The sequence below is a fragment of the Podarcis raffonei genome, chromosome 4 (assembly GCF_027172205.1).
Source record: "Podarcis raffonei isolate rPodRaf1 chromosome 4, rPodRaf1.pri, whole genome shotgun sequence".
Taxonomy (NCBI): Eukaryota; Metazoa; Chordata; class Lepidosauria; order Squamata; family Lacertidae; genus Podarcis; species Podarcis raffonei.
In genome coordinates, this window is record NC_070605.1 from 35,540,603 (window position 1) to 35,560,454 (window position 19,852).

Sequence of the window (19,852 nt, forward strand, 5' to 3'; positions counted from 1 at the left end):
GACCTTCTGATCGGCAAGTCCTATGCTCTGTGGTTTAAGCCACAGTGCCACCCGCGTCCCCTAAGTGCCATAGTTGTTTGCATTTTCAGATTGCCAGCCACACACTTTATCCTTTCCAGCTGATCAGCAGGATAAAAGCCTTCCTTGCAGATTCAGTCTTTCTGAACATCTCTCTTGGTTGCCTTTTAAAAAATCTCAGTAGACTTTGGGAGCAACAGGTGCCCTTGATAGCTGTTTGGAAGCTGCAGCTAATGAACAACATAGTGGCCCACCTGCTGATTGAAGAAGAGCCACAGTACCCAGAATCAGCTAAGCACCCATATTTCTTCCAGGACACTATCCAAAGTGTTAACTTTTGACCTGTGAAGATTTTTACACTATGTTGATTTGCAATCGCCAAGATCAGTCAATACCTCTATACATTTATATGGTGTGGTTTTTAGCAGCTAAGTTTAATGGACTTGGTTTTTAACAGCAATGAGGAACCTGTAGCCTTTTAGTCATCACCTTCTAGTCTTCATCCCTGACAATTCCCTATGCTGGCTGGAGGCCAACAATATTTAGATGTCCGCAGGTTCTCTATCCCTACTTATATATACTGCAGTCTTGTCATTTCATTCTTGCCCACCATAAATTGCAGCTGCCTCAAGGTAGCATCCAAGTGGCTAAAAGATGGCTTTTTCTTCTAGCCTACTATCTGCACAGCTCCAGAAAGAGGTGCAACAAGCCACTGCCATCTCAAGCCACACGCATGCCTTTCTTATATTTATTTATTAAAGTATTCAATGCCAGATTTGAGAATTGTATCAATTTGAGAATTGAATACCGTCCTCCTACAAAAACATCAGGGCAGTGTATAACAACATAAAGACATTTAAAAACTATACAAAGCTATCTCTAAAATGACTAGCTACTCAGGGTACATTTTAGACAACTGCATAAACCTGTCAGCATGAAAAGGTGTTTAAGAGATATCTAGGTCAAAAGCAAGGATGCCTGCCAAATCTTCCTGTGTCTTCTAATTTTACAAAAAGTGAAAACAGCCTAGACACCAAGTCACAAAGTGACCAAATGATCACAGAAATGCTGTTCCTGATTAATCCTATTAGACTGTAAATCAGGACATAGCTAAAAAAAAGAAACTGAACAGAAATAAATATTTCGTGTCGCTCTCACCCAAAATATGGATGTAATATGGACCCAAAAATATTTCCTTTGCTTTCCCTGATGGTCCCCTTCACAACACATCTTGAGCAATTTGTAAAAACATTTGTCTTGATTATCTACTTGGTTCAGTTAGCTCTGTAACAAAATCTAGAACCCCACTGTTCATATTTTGGCCAAGCACAATCCCCAGTGACGCTTAAAAAAACATGCTTCAGAGTTCAAAAAATGGTCATTTTCTACAAACTATTGAACTTTGCTGCCATCTAGAGACAAAGTCCTTCCCAGCTCTTACATTCCTATCTAGTATCTTCTTTAAAAACAACCCCAAAACTGTGTTATTCCAGCAATTTTAAGTTACATTTCATGCCAATTTGTATGTTTAGTTTACTAAAGAATTGTGCAAACTGCCAGCCTTAACAATTACTCCTCTCCCTTTTCTTTTGTAATCTATCCCAGATTGCTGATGTCTTCCGTCAAGCGATTCCTACGCGGATCCCTAAACCAAAGAATACCAGTGCAACTGTAGTACCAGTGAGGACACCTACTGGGCAAATCAAGACCCCACTGCAGGACAGTAAATCTGGAAAATCACACATCACCAAAACCATTCCCAGCGTTGTCATTCAAAATGGTGGGAAAAGATAGACTGGCCTGATATGTAATAGAATAATGTCTAACTTTTGAGTAACGAGGATACACCATGCCCATTTTGTCCCCAAGACCTATGCAAGTAAAAGGTAATATAAAAGCATCATACATGGGCAGAAAATGTTGACACTGGAATTATAAAGCATCAGGACATGCTTATGAAGTTTCTGTTCTCCACAAAGCAGTGTAAGGGTGCTCCATATTCCCGATCTGTACCGAGCAGCAGAGGTTGCCTCTTAGCACAGAGTGAGAAATGAGGTTTCCAATTAGTTCAAATGTTAGCTCTTGCAAGGTTACTCCACACAGCAGTGAAATTATGTCCATCTATGTATGGTCTGTTACAACTGTAGATCATTTCACTTCCTTTAACAGTAGCTATAGTTAGAAGGTCACCTGAGAGCATTTTCTTCTGGTGAAATGGTGACGGTGTTTCTTAAGGTTGTTTGCGTTGCTATGAAACAGAAAAGTCGTATCAGACAGACAGTATACTAAAACTTTAGATATGACCAAGGTAGAGGAAGATGCTTCAAATGGGTAACTGGGAAGTAGACAACCAAGGCCAAATAGCAATGGATGCCTGTCCTGCTCCTTCCACCTACAGAGAGCCTGGTGGTATGGCACCAAGAATATACTTCTCCTGCCAGACACCAAAATGGCAGCAGAAGAAACACAAGAGAAGGCTAGAGGGTTTGACATTCAGTACCCTTCCCCAACAGGAAAAAGAGTTGAGGAGCAATGGCACTAGAGAGGCAGAAATGCGGCATACCATACAGTATATGAAGGAAGTGGATTATTTGCAAGGAGACTATGTATTTTAAAAGCTAAGGTGCTGTGCATTTTAATTATTCCCATGTACTTTGTGTGTCGAAGTGTTTAACATAGCAGGTTGAATGAGAAAGTATTTTTTAAATTGACAGTTAATTATTTTAAAGCCAGTACCATTCTTGTGTGTTTGGGTTTGTAAAGCAAGGCAATGAACATTCTCCTATGTCTCATTATAAAGCTAAATCTTTTCATATGTCAATGTGAATTAATATGCATCACTGAGCAACATTCCTAAGGTGCTATCCAAAGGAGGGAGATGTTACTCTTACAACAATTCCCTGAAAAGCATATGTGAAAAAATTTAGGGGGGGGGGATGAAATAAGTTACCATGTTATTTTGGCTTCTGGTGTCAAATGAGGGTCTCCCATGCCCTAAGTGACTATAAAAGAGGAGGTTTTCCCTAAGAATTGAGGTGGGACTGTTGAAGGAGGCAGAGGCTGCTTCTGAAGGAGAGGAGAGTCAACGTTCTCCCAGGCATGTGTGCCTGAGTGAGGACACTGGTGGAGGAAGAGGGGGCGGGGGGAGCGCACCACCCCTGGCAGTGCGATCCCGGTGGGGTGCCATTGCGCCTGCCCCCCACCCGTGCTGGACACCATGCCCCCAGGACATGTACCACGCTCCTGCGGGCAGCGTGCCACGCCCCTGGGACGCGTGCCAGCCATGCCCCCGCCTGCTCTCCGCCCCCCCGATGCCGGAACATGAAGCTCCACCACTGAGTGAGAATTGAGTGATAAACACCAAACACCCCTACCGTTCAGTGCAATGTAATTATGAACAGTGCAGTATAGATACAATACTGGAATACCTGCATAAGATAGAGGTGGTTGTTGCATTTTGTTATTTCACTCAGAGACCTGCATAGTTTATTTCTCCCCTTCACACCTTCTAAAGCTAGGATCTCCAACATGGTGCTTGTGGGTACCACAAAGCCCTTAGACACACCACACTTTGGTGCCCACCAAGGTCCCCTGCCCTACCAACTTGTTTTTTAAATTGAAGATTTGTTTGTTTTGGAGGGTGTTGCCTGCTTGGTGTTTTGTGAAACAGGCATTTTGTGGTGCCTATGACCATTTATTAGATTTCAAAATGTTTTCCCCAGGCAAATAAGGTTAGGGAACCCTGTACCAGGGCAAAGCTTGTAAATATCTGACCTCCAGACAGGATCATGTCAGAGTTGTGTATAGACATTGAATCTTGTCTAAACTCGTGAGAGCTGACACTACATGTCCCAACGTACAAGTGAAGCCTAACCAAGTCCATGTCATGGGGTCCTGCAGAACATCAGTTAATGAATACCCTAGTTGTTTGTCTACAATAGTTTTGCGAGTTTTATTCACACCACATGAGATGGGAAAGGATGTCTATTTAACACAAACTATTGGGTTGTACAGGAGAAGCCTATAGATATCAAACAAGTAAGCATATGATGGAAACAGCTTATAAAATGGCACACGTTGCTTATTTAACAAAAATTATATACCACTTGATTACAATAAAACCTTAAAACAGTTTACAAAAAAATACATCATCAATATAAGACCATTAAAAATGGGTATTTCAAAACTTTCAAAAGCTAATTAAAATCAAGAACAAACCAAATGTAACTTCTACAAACGTCTGGATACACCTGCCTAAACAAAAATGTTTTACGCAGGAGCAGAAAATTTCAGCGAAGGCACCTGCCTCATGCCAATAGACAGGGAATTCCAAAGTGTACGCGCCACCACACAAAAAATGCAATTTATTACACAGCCCTGTAAGAGAAATACAACTTTGGGAAAATGGCACATGGTAAGAAATTGGGGGGGGGGATGTTATTTGTGTAATAATTAGTAATTGTGCTGAAGTTTGCATTTTGGGGTAAAAAATGAGGTACATTATATATTGATAATGGTGCCATGGGTGCCAGCACAAAATGACTGCCATAAGCAGCAGTACAAAAAAAAGTGACAGTACTCCATAATGGTGAGTACTGTAATAAAAAAACCCAGGCCACAGGTATCCTAGGTGCAACCACCCATAGGAGATGGAGTTGCTATGAATCCTGACACCCTAATAGAGTTGGCAGGACCAACAGGAAGTACGTTTCCCATAGAATCTTATGCCCAAGATGCTACTGTGAACTCCCTTGGAGGTTCCAAGAAGGAGAAGCCTCCAGACACCATTACACTCATCATGGTACCAAGCTCAGGAGAATGACAGAGTTTGGAATAAAACTGACCATAATTCAGGCACAAATATAGCACAAATTAACTCTTTTGCAGAAGGCTCGCTTTGAACCATCTCAGGAAGCTCACCCTCCTCCAGCAGTAACAGAACATTATAGTGTAGTCCACCAAAAACTGGTTATACAGAAAGGCCTTAAGTGAGGGACGCTAGAGGGCAGCATTCATATTGCCAAAAAGCACTCTCTGGCTATAGGTACACAACATGCTCTAATAGTTTTCACAGTTGTTTGTCTCCTCAGAAAAACCTGGGAACTGTTGTTGGAGGAAGAGATCTGGTAGCAAAAAATGCTCAGCACCATCACCAAGCTACAATACTCTGGATATTTTGCAGCAGGGGTCAGCAAGGTTTACCTCGCCCTCTGTGGGCTGGATCGCGCAAGCGTGCGATTTCCAGTGTCTGTGTAGACGCAATTTCCAGCGTTGGCGCATGCACAGATGCTGTTTCCGGCGCCCCGGAAGCGAGTCCCCACACTGCACCAGTTTAGTGCAGCGTGTGGGGACTCGCCGAGCGGGTGGCTTGGTTCGGGGGTAGCTCGTGGGCCGATTAAACGACCCCCCATGGGCCGCTTGTGGCCCATGGGCCTTAGGTTGCCAACCCCTGTTTTACAGAATGAAAAGCAGCCAAAGAAGTATAAGACCAATATATATTTATCATGTGGTTCATAGACTCAACAAACTGTAGAGTTGGAAGGGATCACAAAGGGACTACAAAACCCCTCGCCATGCAAGAATCTTTTGCCCAACCTGGGGCTCAAACCCACAACCCTGAGATTACTTTTTGTAATGTATATATCCCTTCTCTGTCTTCATAAGTGAGAACCCTGGTCTTTTGTTATGTCAGGAAGACCCTCTTCAATATATTAGGCATATATGTATGTAAGCAAAGGCCAGAGATTAGATGCAGGTGATGGGTACGCATGTTCACCATGCAAACGTTACATATATGCCCAATCACACGTACACATTGTACATACTAATTCTTTCACAGACAAGGATTCCTACACAATTCCATCAACCAAGTCTCCAGAATGAAACCCAAGAAAGGGGTCAGCCGTGGGCCCCTGAGAACTGTACCCTCCACCCCCTTTTATATTTATACCCCTCATAAGCAGCAGTCCTTAAAGCTTCAAGGCCTTTTTATAAGGGGATCTGCTTCCAGTTTCACTCCTCCTGAAAGGTCACTTCGGCTTTTCATTCATGCCACCTGTTTCACAGGCTAGTTGGAAGCCAAATTGGTTTCAAAAAGTGCAGTGTGCCCAAGCTCTTTTCCTAAAGGGGCTGAAGGGAGACAAGTCCCTCCTCAGCTCAGCTGAAGAACAAATCCCAGTCAGAAACCTAGCAGGCAGTTTAACACTGTTTATTCATTTGTTTTTAAAATGCATTTTATTGGTTTGGGGCCATTATCCTAACACCCCACATCTCACCGGGAGGAAAACTCTAGCACAGGGATCCCCAAACCCGGCCCTCCAGATGTTTTGGGGCCACAATTCCCATCATCCTTGACCACTGGGTCCTGTTAGCTAGGGATGATGGGAGTTGTAGTCCCAAAACATCTGGAGGGTGAGTTTGGGGATGCCTGCTCTAGCAAAACAGCAGTGGATTTAAGTTTGATGAGGCCCTAAGCTACTGAAGGTAATGGGGCCCTTTATATGTCCAGCTGTCCTTAGTCAACAACAAATTGTTGCTGTTTTTTTGTGTTGAATATATGCTATATGGTAATTTATGGACCTAATAGGTATCTAAAGCCACTTGCACATAACAAATAGGAGCCTACACAACATTAAACACTGCTGCTGTATGTAGGTTTTATTTTATTTGTTTTTTATCTTATATTTTGGAAATGTACATTCAGTTGTTTTTTTCCTTTAATTTTTTGGGGGGGCCCAAGAGACTGGGGCCCTAAGCTTGTTTAGCTTATGTGTAAATCTGGCCCACATCTCACCAGGAGGAAAACTCTAGAAGTGAAGAGAGCGCAATAAATCAGAGGTTGGGGCTGGAAAGCGAAGATTTGAGTTGCTTTGCCCAAGTGGAGACAAAATATGTAGAGGAGAGAGAGCGAGAAAGGAAAGTCAGAGAGTTGGAAGAGACCTTAGACCGAGAGGGTCATCTAGCCCAACCCCCTGCAATGCAGGAATCTGAACTGAAACATCCACGACAGGCGGCCAAGCAAACTCTAAGACGGCCAAAAGAAAGTCTGAGGCAAAGCAAGGCTTTTGCTTTTTGACTTCCTCAGTCACTGCTCGGTACCTGGACTGCTGCCGCTGCCTTCACGTGGTTCCCACCAGGGCTCGTCTAGGGTGTCCCCCATGCTGCAGGTCCTCCGGAGGCCACGCCGCTCCTACCAAGGGCTGAGAAGGGGGAGGAGCGGAGGAAGCCGCCGGCTGGCCCTGCTCCGACCGAGGATGGCGAGGTCCGCCCCGAGGGGCGGGTGTGGGACGGGGCCTCCGCAGGCGTCCCGAGCAACGAGCGCGGCGCCGCCTCGGGAAGAGGAGGAAGCCTTACTCCGGAGCCGCGTGGTCGTCGCTCCGCCTCCGCGTGCTTTGTTTGTGAATAAGCGGCTTTAGGATGTGGGCGTTTGTCCGCGGGTGCTGGTCCGGGAGCGGTAATACTTGCAAAGGGCTCATAAAAGGGTCCTCTAGAGAGGAGTTTATTGTGGGATCAGTGCTCCTCGTATATTCAAGGGGTTGTTTTTTCCCCCGTAGCGGCCGCGCGACGTCAAAGTGCCACCCCAAGTTTAATTCAGATTTAGCCTTCCTTGGAAAAAGCATGTTGGTTTTTCTCTCTCACTCACACCAGCCCTATTGCTGGAGAGCCATTTGCAATACAGTATCGCGACAAGCCGTTTACAATGCAAAAGTCAGTCCCCTTTTGAAAGCACCAGTGTCTACATTTTGGGGGTGCATCCTTCTCACAACATCACTAATAGATGGTGCATTGATTGGATAATCGTGTAATATGACTTTTGCTCTAATTGTGATATCTAGTTGTTGCTTTGCTAGCAGTGCTTTATAGGTTGCAATCGTTTCGCTTACGATGTTAATTATACTACATTATTTATTTTTTATATTATATCATTATATACATTATTTATGCCGGATGTGTGGTGTTCTGTATTATGTTCTATCATACTTGTTTATTGCTTGTAAGCTGCTTTGGGATTCATTTGAATGAAATACAATGAATAAATAAAATAATGGATACCTCTATAAATATATTTTTTTTCCCTTATGGGGAAACAGAAACACTTCTGCCCAGGGACAAAACCAAACACACGAACGAAAAGCGGGGTGGGGAAAGAGCTTGCAAAGGGGACTCGTAACCTAAAGGCTGCGCGCCAGTTCCTTTATCGTAAGTCTATGCGCGAATGCTTCGCTTTACGGCAGCCGCGTCGCAAGGAGGAGGGGTTGCGACAGAAAACCTTGGCAATGTCGGTCGCGCTTTACGGCTTCGGTGGTGGGGCACGTCAACAGCTATGGCGGGAGCGGAGGAAGCGCTCCCACCGAGAAGCTGGTGAGTTGGACAATCCATCGGTTAATGGAGTTCTCCGGAGGGAGGCGGGGGTCGCTTTTCCCATCTTCGCCGCCCCTCGTCACAGAAACTGCCCCGCCCGGAATGTCTGTAGGCTCTGGGCAGCCCCAGCCCGAAGCCCCCTAGCCGGCCGCGGCTGCTGGAGCCCACCGACTCCAGGTCCCTTCTGCCTCTTCCCTCCGCAAGGGCCGGTGTCTGGAGGGAGCAGGCAGGGCTCTCCGCACCCGCAGCCCCCCATTCCTCTCGGCTTGCCCCTGCTCGCTCCCGATGGAGGAGGAGGACGAGCTGTCAAGTTGGGCTTAAAGCCAAGGCTGGGATCCATCCCCACCCCACCCCTTAAACCCAGGCTCCTTCGAAACAAGGAGGCATTTCTCAAGGGGGGGCGGGGGGGATCTGGATCTGGGATCGGGGCTATTATCGCATTGGGTTATCCGGAACGCCCTTCTTTCAAGCAGCTTCCTGCACACCACCTCAGCAGCCCTGTGGTTCAGTTTGGGCTGAGAGCTGAGCTGGATCGAGGTTTACAGCTGAGCACCTTGGACTCTCCTCCCCGACCCCGGTTTGCTACTGTTTATCATGACTGCTGTTCCCCACTAGTAACTGTGGCTGAATGGCGCTCCCTATGCAGAGGCTCCAGTTACTGGATGCTTTGCCTGTGAGCATCTCACACGCTTCTGGCTGGCTGCTGGTGTGACTAGAATAATGCAAAGTTAGCCGTATCTCCGTCTCATTCAGCATGGCATTTCTTAAGGGTTCACACTAAAGACATGCCTGACTTAATTTTTATTGGGTCTGTATGATCCAGCCCAATGTGTGTGCCTAACGTATTTTCATTTTAGTTACTGTGGTGTCAATTGTTTTAAAATCTGAATTCATGTTCTTGGCAGTTTTCAACTCAGTTTCAGGAAACTGTCTAAGCGAGTTCATCTTTTCTAACTTTAATTTGGAGTGGACTTTTGTTCAAACTTTTTCTTTCTACAAAACTGCTATGATACTAATATACTTGGATCTTTCCCATATTATCATAGAAGTAACGCCCTCTAAATTCAGCTGACCCAGTTTCTGAGTAATAATAATTCTAATTATAATAAGTTATTATCTATATGGCACCCATCTGACTAGCCACTCTGGGCGGCTTCCAACAAATTAAAACATCAAACATTAAAAACTTCCCTTCAGATGCCTTCTAAAAGTCAGATAGTAGTTTATTTCCTTGACATCTGACAGGAGGACATTCCACAGGACTTATACTCTGCAGCATGACTGGTTGCTTGTTTACTTGGATTAGAGCCTTAGAGAATACACACACACCTTGCTGTTGTTATGAATAGAATCTGGTCTCACCTGATTGGATAGTACACATAAAAATTATCTTTAGTTTTGTCCTTTCACTGAATGATTGTGACTTATATATTTGGTGCATCTTTTGCCTGTGCATAAACAGTTTTGGCTTTAATTAATTTGGCGTTAATTAATGTAACCTACATATACAATATAGCTTACAGTAATTAACGCCAAATTATCTGTTCTTCTAGATTTCTTTAGGAAAGGAAAAATTTACCCCATGTCAGGTTCACTATCCAGTGGTGTCAGAATATTCAAGTTGGCTAAATTTGGTGCATGATTACTCTCCTTTATGATTTCTAGTGTGTGGCTGTTTCAAGGGGTTTCTATCTAAAAAGTTAATTTTTAGACTTAAATACTGGACCTTTTGTTTTGCTTTATGCCACAAATGGAGAGTCCAGCTTTCTTTATAATGGGATTGCTTCCAAATTCCAGTCTGGGTTCAAAAAGATTTAATGTGCTGCCATATACTGAATTAGAGTAGCACTCCATGTAACTTGCAGCAGACCTCAAACTTCACTTATCACAGGTAGCTTCTAGTCAACCTGTTTATTGAACATTCATTCTGATTTATTTGGACAAAGTTTGCAGGGAGGTTGAATGGGGTCTGTTATTTATTAAGCATTTGTCATGTCACAATGTAAATGATGCACTTAGTTATTAGTATCTCTTACTCAGCAATATTAAGCATGTTGCCACTTGTTTATAACATTGTCAAGCGCATTCTGAGATAAAGCCTACAAGTTGTAACTTTACTGTGGCAAAGTTTGTACTAGATAGATGAGACAAGAAATAGGTGTACTGTCTGATATGACGGTGAGCAAATGAGTTTGGAGGTTATAACGTAAGCAAAGACTGCTGGAGAATTCCAAAGGGCATTGTGATGTTGGAAGGTCTTTACAGTCTTTTCTGCTTACTTTTTAACAAACACAGAAGTACATTGGATAAGCGTGGTTTAGAGAGAAGTCTTGGGTAGAAGGTGCAAAAACTAATGGCGCTAATGAAAGTCAGGGCTAAGCACTAGCATACAAATTATTTTATTCTAGGGTCACCTCCAGGATTGAACTTGTCTGTTATGGTCCTGCAATTATGACTTCCTGGATATAGACTTCTTGGAGTTCTTAAGTTCTTCATATACATGCAACCCCAAAAGAATATAAGGATCTCTGCTAGAATCCAGAAATTTTATATTCTAGGCACATGCCAGAATTCATGGTTGTCACTAAATTTCTAGCAATATGTGTTTTGGGGAATGTATTGATCCATTGTGGGAGGTCTTAGGCAAAATCCTCATTGTTATAAAGACAAAGAGTACCTGATGTGAATACTACCAATTGCCAAAAACACTTTGGAAAATTTAGCTCATGTTCATGTTTCAGAAAATGTACTTGAGTTTCCATGTAGTCTGAGAGAGTGACTGTGGCAGAGTTCTGGAATCTTTATGTTTCAGGGAATCAAAATGAAGAGCTCCCCTTTTTTAAAACTACCCAGGGTAAAAATTTTATTGCAGATGGGAAGATTAAGACTGAGGCACAGTGGCTACCTTATGAGGTCTCAGTAGAGGCAAGGTTCAAACCAGGACTTTTTCATTTGTAACTTGGGCTCTTAGCAACTATGCTAAACTAGCTATGCAGAAAAGCTGAATTCACTTTTGTGTAAGTTCAGTGGGCATAGAATACTGACTAATAGTTGGAGCATAAAAATTGAAAACTGGGGGGTGGGGGGGAAATGTAACTGAGCATCACAGAACATGGCTGGCTAGTTAGAATTTTGAACAGAAGCAGTGTACATGGTCTCATTTCCCCCCTCAAACACATGGATCTTTATCATAATAATTGATGATGGTCCAGCAGAGAGCAACACAAAGCACACATGTAGTAGAATGGAGGATTGTGGAAGTTCCTCTTTTACACACATGAATCAGGCTCTCATGGGAGAAACAAACATTTGCGGTGGCCATGAGGAATGCAGGACTGAGAACTGAATAAGGCAGACATGATGAAACGGAAGAGGTGGTTACGCTCCAACCACCATCAGACTGTAGTAGAGGGAATTTCCAGTGGTAGTTAAGAATGTGTCTGAGCTTCCTTATTGTTGCTAAAATGTGGTTATTAGTACAATGGAACTAACTAAATTCTGTGAGAATTTTCCAAGACTCAATCAAGTTTTTCACATTTGAAGGTAATAATTTCCAAATAATATTGTAGTTTCATTGACAATCTTAAATTAAGGAAGGCACCGTAAAGCAAAGGGCTGCTTTTTGAAGGTTGACCCTAACAGAAGAGCAAATTGCTCCTCATATTTGCCTGGGCTTTGGTAAAAGGTGATTGGCAAGGAAGTTCTGGGTGTGAGCCAAAGGAGACCAAATGCGTTGGCACATCAAAGTCAGCGTATAACTTGTTGAACTGGCTGCTGTGCTCTTAACACATGTGTTACTGGAGGAAATACATAGAACAATTGAATCTGAGGTTCTCAGAATGCATGCAGTGTTTTTATAACAGGACTCTGTTGAGAATATAGGCAGAAGCAATGAGTGACTATTATTAAGAGAGGAGAGATAAAAGCATCATTACATCTCTGAGGAGCATATGAATAAGTGCTTCAGCAGCCTAGGAGGAGATTAATTTTCCAAGGTTCCAGCTGGCTGATCAATGAGTTGTTCCATAACAGGTGTTCATTATAGTGAAATAATTAAAAGATGAAAGAGATCCTAGTTTGGCTTAGCAAGCAATAATAATAAGTTCATACGCTGCTGAATAAGAACAGCAGGGGAACCATTGCCTTCTCCCAACAGCAAGATAGTACAGTTTATGTTAGCATGATATAGTACAGTATAGTATATACTAACTTATAAAATCACCCCCAGAGCTCTTCTTTTCTTGCTTTTATCACCCCCATTTCATTACATCTTGACAAATCAATATTATTTTGAGATCAGCCATTTTACCACTGTCTATGGAAAGCACTGTTAATTTCTAAACTTTTTCAGCTCAAGGGTTGTGTTGAGGGCCATATGCATTATGTGTGTGCACACAGTCGCACATACATGTGTACACACATGCACTCATACTTGACATATAGACCTCTCACACACATTCACACACACAGGTGTGTGTGTGTGTAGGTTGTCCCATTCTCTGCCTATGAGTGGGGGAGGGCAGTTTTGTCTCCATAGGCAGGCTGCAATGAGATATAAAAATGGGGAGAAAAGCCCTCTTCATACCTATAAAAGGGCCCTCTCATCCCTTTGGGTTGCTGCCATTGCCAGAAGGTATTAGCGCTCAGGAGCCCTCTTTTCTGTTTTCTGAGCTGTTAAACGTTTGCCCCCATTGGTGGCTCCCCAGAGGCAGAACTTCCCCTCCCCACTTTTTAAAGGTAAGTGGTAGTTCCTGAGGCTATAGAAAAGGAAAATTTGGGTGGGCGTGCTTTCCAAGAAAGGAGTTCCAGCTTACAGAAGCTGCCAGTTTTCAGGGATTCTTTCTTCCCTCTCAGCCTGCTGTGCTATATACCCAGTACTATTCAGGAGACCCCTGGCGGAGCATTTTCAGGAGACTGGGTTGACTGACATGGGGCAGAGAAATGAGGTAGTTGGCTTCTACCCACCTAGTTACATGCTTAACTCTGGATCAAACCTGTTAAGATTTGTGCCATAAATATTTCAGAGTTTCTTTAATCTCTTTCCACCACCCCTTTTGGCACATGCCCATACCCACAAGGCAGATCATTAAAATATAATCTAAAGCATGTCTCATTTTCAGAAGGATGAATGTAATATGTAAGGTGCTTCACTTCAAATGAGATGGAACTTGAATCATGTATGCTCCTATTTATAGGCAAATTACTAGGGGCTGTTACCTTTTCTCACTCTGCCTGCTAGCCTGGCCTATCCTTTGCCAACCCTAACCCTTCCCCCAATACTTGACCAAACCCTGTCTCCATCCCTTTACACCTCACCTATCCCATCACAGCTAGTTCCAAGCCCCTCTTCTGAGGGGAGAGGCACTTCACAGAACAGCTTGCTAAACCACTGTGTGATATGTCTCCACACCTCCCCCCCCCCTGCCAATTAAGCAACGAGTGCCCACTTCATATTGGTTTTAAGTACATCAGGGGTGTGGGGGTGTTTTTAACTGGGGTTTTTTAAGCTTTGTGGGAAATATTTTGCACGTCACTTTGGGGTAATAAGAAATAATAATGAAGCCTGTACTAAGAGATGATCATGTTGAGGTGCTTTAAATTCACTTAATCTTATTTAAGATAACTTTTCCAGGGAGAATGACCTTGCAGAAGCTCTAGAAGAAGGTGGTTGTGATCTTGAAACAGTCCGAAACATAATTCAAGGGAGACCTTTGCCTGATGACCTAAGAGCCAAGGTCTGGAAGGTAAGGCCTTTTTTTTTTGAGAGGTAGTAATTTGTCTTGAGTTCTTGGCCTCTTTCAAAAGAGACAGGAACCACTTAGAGGGGGCCCTTCACCTCATAAATGTTATCATTATAAAGCTAACAGTCTCAGTTGTATTTTGGTTCATACTTGGTGTGTGTATGTGTTTTAAAATCCAATAATTACTTCTTTTTTACAAGAAAGCGCAACAATAAAAGTTAACTTTATGGCATCCTTTGTTTTAAGAATCCGCATTTCATGTTGTAAATGCAAAATGAAGTATCCTCCAGCATCTTTTTCACGGCCTCACTGCACATAATAAGCAAAAGTGTTCAGTGGTATGATAATGGCCATCTCACAGATGGAGAAGTCACTTCAGAGGGTGCTGTTCAACGGGGAGAAGCATCGCAGGAACAGGACATTTGTTCCTTTCCCAGCTTGCAGTTTCTTGATTGCTTCCTCAAAAGGCATTTCAGGGGGGTCCCAAATGCATGTTTGAAAGGACAAACATCTCTTGAATCCTACAGGGAGGGAAAGTAGCTGGGGAAATGTGCCTGAAGCAGAGAAATAGCCATTTGGGAAAGGGTCCGGCATCTGATTCCCCCATTTTTTTCTCAGGTCCCAGTCACCCCTGTCCTGAAATGGTCTTTTTTGTTTCAGAAAGGGAATTGCAGTATTGTTACATGTTTCTGAAAATAACAGGGCGGGGAAGCTTCAGGCTCAGGAGTCAAATTCATCCCTCCAACCAAGCCTCTCTATCAGGCCCACCCCTCACTTTACACCCCAGGGAAATATTTGTTTCATTTTTGTATTATAAACAGATACAGAAACAGTTTGACAGTCCAGTAGGCTGGAATGTGTTCTTTAACTGACAATACCTCTTGCTTGTCTGGGTGAAGGCGTGTCTGGCTAGTTACTCCACAATTAGCCTTTGTACTACTGTACAGAGGTAAAAGTGGCATTTGTTGCTCTGCCCAATTTTGCTTCTGGCCTTGCCTGCTTCTGGCATATGGCCCTCAGAAGGTTGCCCAGAAGAGAATATGGCCCTCAGGCTTAAGAAGTTTCCACATCTCTAGTTTATAGTGTGTAGCCAGGCCCTTAATTTGACCAGAACAAGTAGGATGTGAGCTTTGGCTACTTAGGTGCACAGAATAACATTGTTCTAGATTCAGGTAGGTAGCCGTGTTGGTTTGACACAGTATGTATGTGTATATATATATATATATATACATACACACACACACACACACACACATATATATATATATATATATATATATATATATATATATACACACACACACACACATACACACACACACACACACACAGTCCAGTAGCACCTTAGAGACCAAGTAAGTTTGTTCTGGATATAAGCTTTCTTGTATCTGAAGAAATGTGCATGCACACAAAAGCTTATACCCAGAACAAACTTACTTGGTTTCTAAGATGCTACAGAATAACATTGTTTCATTGTTTTTTGGATTAATAGAATAAATAACCACCAAGTCTGATCTAGAATGGTTACTTTGTATTAAACATAAATGTAAGGAAGTTTATTATTCAAGAATGCTGAAAGTTATAAAGAGATAATTTTAAAAGCTTCCTACATTTGCATTTAAAAATGTTTTTCTTGAATAATTTTAAATAATTAAGGTTTAAGAATTGAATCATGTTCACACTGAAACATACTGAAGGTTTTCCACCCTCTCTTGTATATGTCTTTAGATTGCACTGAATGTTGCAGGTAAAGGAGACAGTTTGGCATCATGGGATGGCTGTCTAGATCTGCCAGAACAGACACTGATTCACAAAGATTGTCAAGAACTGGTTGGTAAGTCTGAAATAAGATTAAATTGCTAGGCTGAAACCCTTCTGAACACTTTATTCTCTCCATAAGAATTACCTTCCTGTCCTATCACCACTCTAAAACCTGTGGAGTGCAACTCAGAATTACTTCAGTAAAGTCTAGTTGAAATATCTTGGTAGTCTTGTCAGCCTCTTTTATGGATTATTGCTGAAAAGTATATTAATGCCATCATTAGCTTAATGACCCTGCTAATACATTTTATTTTGTGCAGTAATCAGATGGCTAAATGTGGACTGTGCTACCATACTAGGCTTGGCGGGCTTTCTCTAGATATCTTTATTTCCCTAGGCCTTTAAAAATATTGGCCTTTTAAAATATTGTTGTTGCCTTATTATTTTATTTAACTTGTTTTTGTCCTGAGAGTGTTATTTTTACAAAAAGGCAGGGGTATAAATTGTATGTGTCTGTCTGTCTGTATGAATGAAAGCCATTATCACTTAGATAAATGTTTACTTAACAGCAGTTGCTTTTTGTAGAACTGAAAAAAGCAGTCTCTGTTCCTAAAAAAGGTGAATGCATGAATTCTGCAGTCGCTCATCTTGCAGTCTAAAGCCCCCTTCTCAGAGAACTTTCGAACATGAACGTGCGACAGTAGAATTTTAGCATTCACAGTGCAATTTGCCAGTTGATTGCTCATGTGAGATGACTTATGTCTGCTGTCAAATGAGCAGCTGAGTGCATAATCATGCAGCCTAGTGCAACAATGTCTTTCCCTCTATTCAGGGAGAGCTGTTATGCATTATAACAATGAGACAGAGCCCAAAGGGCCATTCTTGAGCTTCCACAGGTACACCGAGGCTTTCCAGCTCTTCTTTTGTGTCCACACCCATAAAAATAATACTCCTTAATGTTGTCACGTATTATGGAGGATTATCAGATGCAATTTTAGAGGTACAGTTAGAAGGGGAAAGTAGCAGAGTGGGTGTATCAGCAGTATTGGTGCACTCAAGGGACTTATTAGATCTTGGTTGCCTTGTTGTGTTGGTACAGCACTACAGCAGCTGTGTATGAAGTGCCCTCTCTTGCTCTCTATGACATTCCCGGTTTCTGAGAGTGATCCCAGCATGACAGGTACCACCAGTGAATGAAGTGAAAAATGACACATTTTCAACATGGTTTTGATATTTGTCTGTTTTCAGATCAGCTGTCAGTGCCAGAGGAGGAGAAGTCAGTATTACTTTTGGATATTGAATCTGTGATTACCTTCTATTGTAAATCTCGTAATGTCAAATACAGTTCTAGCCTTAGTTGGACATATCTACTTAAGCCATTGGTGCATCTTCGACTTCCACGAAGTGACTTATACAACTGCTTCTATGCTATCATGAATAAGTACATCCCCAGGTAAAGAAAACATATATTCAAGTGCACTCTGGTTTTAAATGTTGTTTGCCGTCTTCCCCCAAAACCCACCTTCTCTTTTCCAGGACAGAGGCTTTACTAGCTGTTTTCAAAGAATGGAATAATTTTCTGTTGTGGGTTTGATAGATGGTGTTTTCCATTGTCATGTGTGTATGAAATAAAGCTACAAACTGAGCCTGATATTTTTATTGTCACAGGTGTCTATGACTTCAATTTTAATGCTCTGATCATTTTGTTTAAGAGTAGAAAGTTGTGTGCAATAAGAATAATTGTGCTTCTGTTTCATGAGCACTCTTGCTATTCTTCTTTTTAGGGACTGCTTCCTGAAAGGGAGACCATTTCATCTCTTCCGGCTGCTCCTCCAGTACCATGAGCCAGAGCTGTGCTCTTTTCTTGACACCAAAAAGATGACCCCAGACTCATACGCACTCAACTGGGTAATAAAGTGAAAGTAGGGAAACATAATGAAAAGCATACTTCTGTAGTAATTTTAAAAAGTATCATTTGCTAAATAAGGAAGCTTAAACAAAAAAAGGCATGTGTAATCTGTGAGGGGACCTTATTGTATTAAATTTAGCTACTAGGCATTATAATATTCTGATGTCCGCTTAGCAGATAGGGCACAAATGTGTCTCTAAAAATGAATCCCATGCCCAAAGATTGGCATTTTAATAAGCAAAGCAGTAACTGTAAACACTTATGGTACATTATTATTATTGTAATAGCCAAACAAATTGAGGTTCCTCTTTGTTGCAAAATCCTAGTCTTCTGACAGAATTGTAATTCCCAAGAAGACTAGGGTGATTATTTGTAATGTAGAAGCTACACTGTGTTCATTTTAGACACACACTACTATGCATCTGCTATTTCCAAATATTTGGTTGCAGAGTTTTACTGGCATTCAGATTTTTGCTAAGGAAGCCTCAGTGGTGTTTGGGAAGCTATGACACTGCAATATATTTAAAACTGACCAGGATTCACAGGAAATGTGTAAAACTGCCTTTTAATACAAACATAGCTGAGGTTTTAGGATACGTGCAACATGATTCTCTGCAAGTTTACTTTGAAGTAAGTCCCAAGTTTACTCTGAATTAAGTTCAGCGATACTTTCTCCAAGATAGGTGTGTGTAGCCTTAGTCCTTACTCTTATTAGAAGAGTCCCTCGAAATCATGGGGACTTACTTCTAAGTACGTGGAATCATAGAACTGTAGAGTGGAAAGGCACCCCAAGGGTTTTGGATTTTGGAGTATGTATTATTCCCCCTCCCTTCAGGTAGTTTGTGAACATAATGATGCTACTACAAACATGCTTGACTTTCCATTCATTCCTTCAATTTTCCAGCTTGGATGCCTGTTTTCAAGCTACTGTTCTCATGAAGTCACTCGTGCAATATGGGACGGATACCTACAGCTAGCAGATCCATTCTTCATTTATTTCCTAATGCTTATCATCCTTGTTAATGCAAAGTGAGTATATAGTTAATACACGGCAACAAATTAGTTGGCCACTTAGACTTGTCTCTACTTTGTGTGCTTACGCCTTATCTCCGCTTTTGCCTCTTTCCAGAGAATTCATCTTAGCACCAGAGTCAGATGACAAAGAAGATGTCGTGAGTAAGTCCTGCCATTCTAATGCTGCTGCAGCTGTAGAAAAAAAATCCTTAGGCACTATATTGCTCAAGTTAGGTGCTTGGAAACCCCGTTGATATGGAAGAATTAAGCTGGCCCTTAACTTTCACCAATGAGTTGGTTTTTTAAAAGATGAGCCTAGTTCTTTTGGGGCCAGATCAGATGCAAAGCTAAACTATGGTTTAGCATTATGTGAAGAAGGCTACAGCAGCTTTGAGCATCCACACCATCTCCCCTCTCCTCCTGCAAGGTTATTAAAAAAAAAACTAATCAAAGTTCCTTCCAGATGTTTTGAACTTCAGATTGCAGTGTGGCATAATATACAGGGCAGGTTTGTGTGCTCCCCCTGCCTACTTTGTCAGTTCTGCCGTACTCAGATGAACCTATATTTGACTTGGTTCGCTGTTCGCTATGATTAATGGCTCCTTGCACACCTGCATTTATCTGGAGAATCTGAAATATTCTTCTGTGGATCTACAAGATGGCAAATTTCTCTTTTTTTAAAATGTAGAACAGTTGTTTGTGAAGGCAGCAGACAAATGAGACCTCTTCTCATTGAGTGTTTGAAATTTTGCACAGCAGCAAAATTTGTGGTTTGGATGTTGGGAAAGTATGTGGCTTTGTACAGGATTTAAGGGATGCACTGCTCTGTCATTTCTGGCTTTGGTGGACAAATGGAAATGAACATTGTCATGGTTGCTCAGGCAGCCAGGATGTGCTCCTTTATTACCATGGGACTTGTGAGTCTCCTCCCACACCTATGACACGTGCCATTTGCGATGAAGCTGACTGCCATAGAAGTAGTGAAATAGAAAATATTTGAGCTCTTTAACCAAAAAGCATTTGGGTGTCTAAAAGAGGTTCAGCTGCA

At 42.2% G+C, this 19,852-nt stretch overlaps 3 protein-coding genes across 7 annotated transcripts in view; 2 read left to right on the top strand and 1 right to left on the bottom strand.

Annotated features, from left to right (window-relative positions):
* Positions 1-2,833, top strand: part of FILIP1L (filamin A interacting protein 1 like) — a 152,935-nt gene extending 150,102 nt beyond the window's left edge. For both annotated transcript variants that reach the window (XM_053386165.1, XM_053386166.1), the window contains one exon: positions 1,624-2,833. In XM_053386165.1, the coding sequence (XP_053242140.1) occupies positions 1,624-1,812 (189 nt within the window). In that variant the 3' untranslated portion in view covers positions 1,813-2,833. The remainder of the gene's footprint in view (positions 1-1,623) is intronic.
* The window catches only part of CMSS1 (cms1 ribosomal small subunit homolog), a 177,394-nt gene extending 170,039 nt beyond the window's left edge, over positions 1-7,355 (bottom strand). Inside the window, exon 1 of one of the 2 annotated variants that reach the window (XM_053386181.1) lies at positions 7,117-7,355. In XM_053386181.1, the coding sequence (XP_053242156.1) occupies positions 7,117-7,177 (61 nt within the window). In that variant the 5' untranslated portion in view covers positions 7,178-7,355. The remainder of the gene's footprint in view (positions 1-7,116) is intronic. The other variant, XM_053386183.1, reaches the window with a different exon arrangement.
* An 863-nt stretch (positions 7,356-8,218) lies between these two features.
* TBC1D23 (TBC1 domain family member 23) overlaps positions 8,219-19,852 on the top strand; it is a 31,946-nt gene continuing 20,312 nt past the window's right edge. For 2 of the 3 annotated variants that reach the window (XM_053386171.1, XM_053386172.1), the window contains exons 1-7: positions 8,219-8,379; positions 14,012-14,123; positions 15,849-15,954; positions 17,130-17,334; positions 17,666-17,789; positions 18,695-18,819; positions 18,920-18,966. In XM_053386171.1, the coding sequence (XP_053242146.1) occupies positions 8,234-8,379; positions 14,012-14,123; positions 15,849-15,954; positions 17,130-17,334; positions 17,666-17,789; positions 18,695-18,819; positions 18,920-18,966 (865 nt within the window). In that variant the 5' untranslated portion in view covers positions 8,219-8,233. Of the gene's footprint in view, positions 8,380-13,998; positions 14,124-15,848; positions 15,955-17,129; positions 17,335-17,665; positions 17,790-18,694; positions 18,820-18,919; positions 18,967-19,852 lie in introns of all 3 variants that reach the window. The other variant, XM_053386173.1, reaches the window with a different exon arrangement.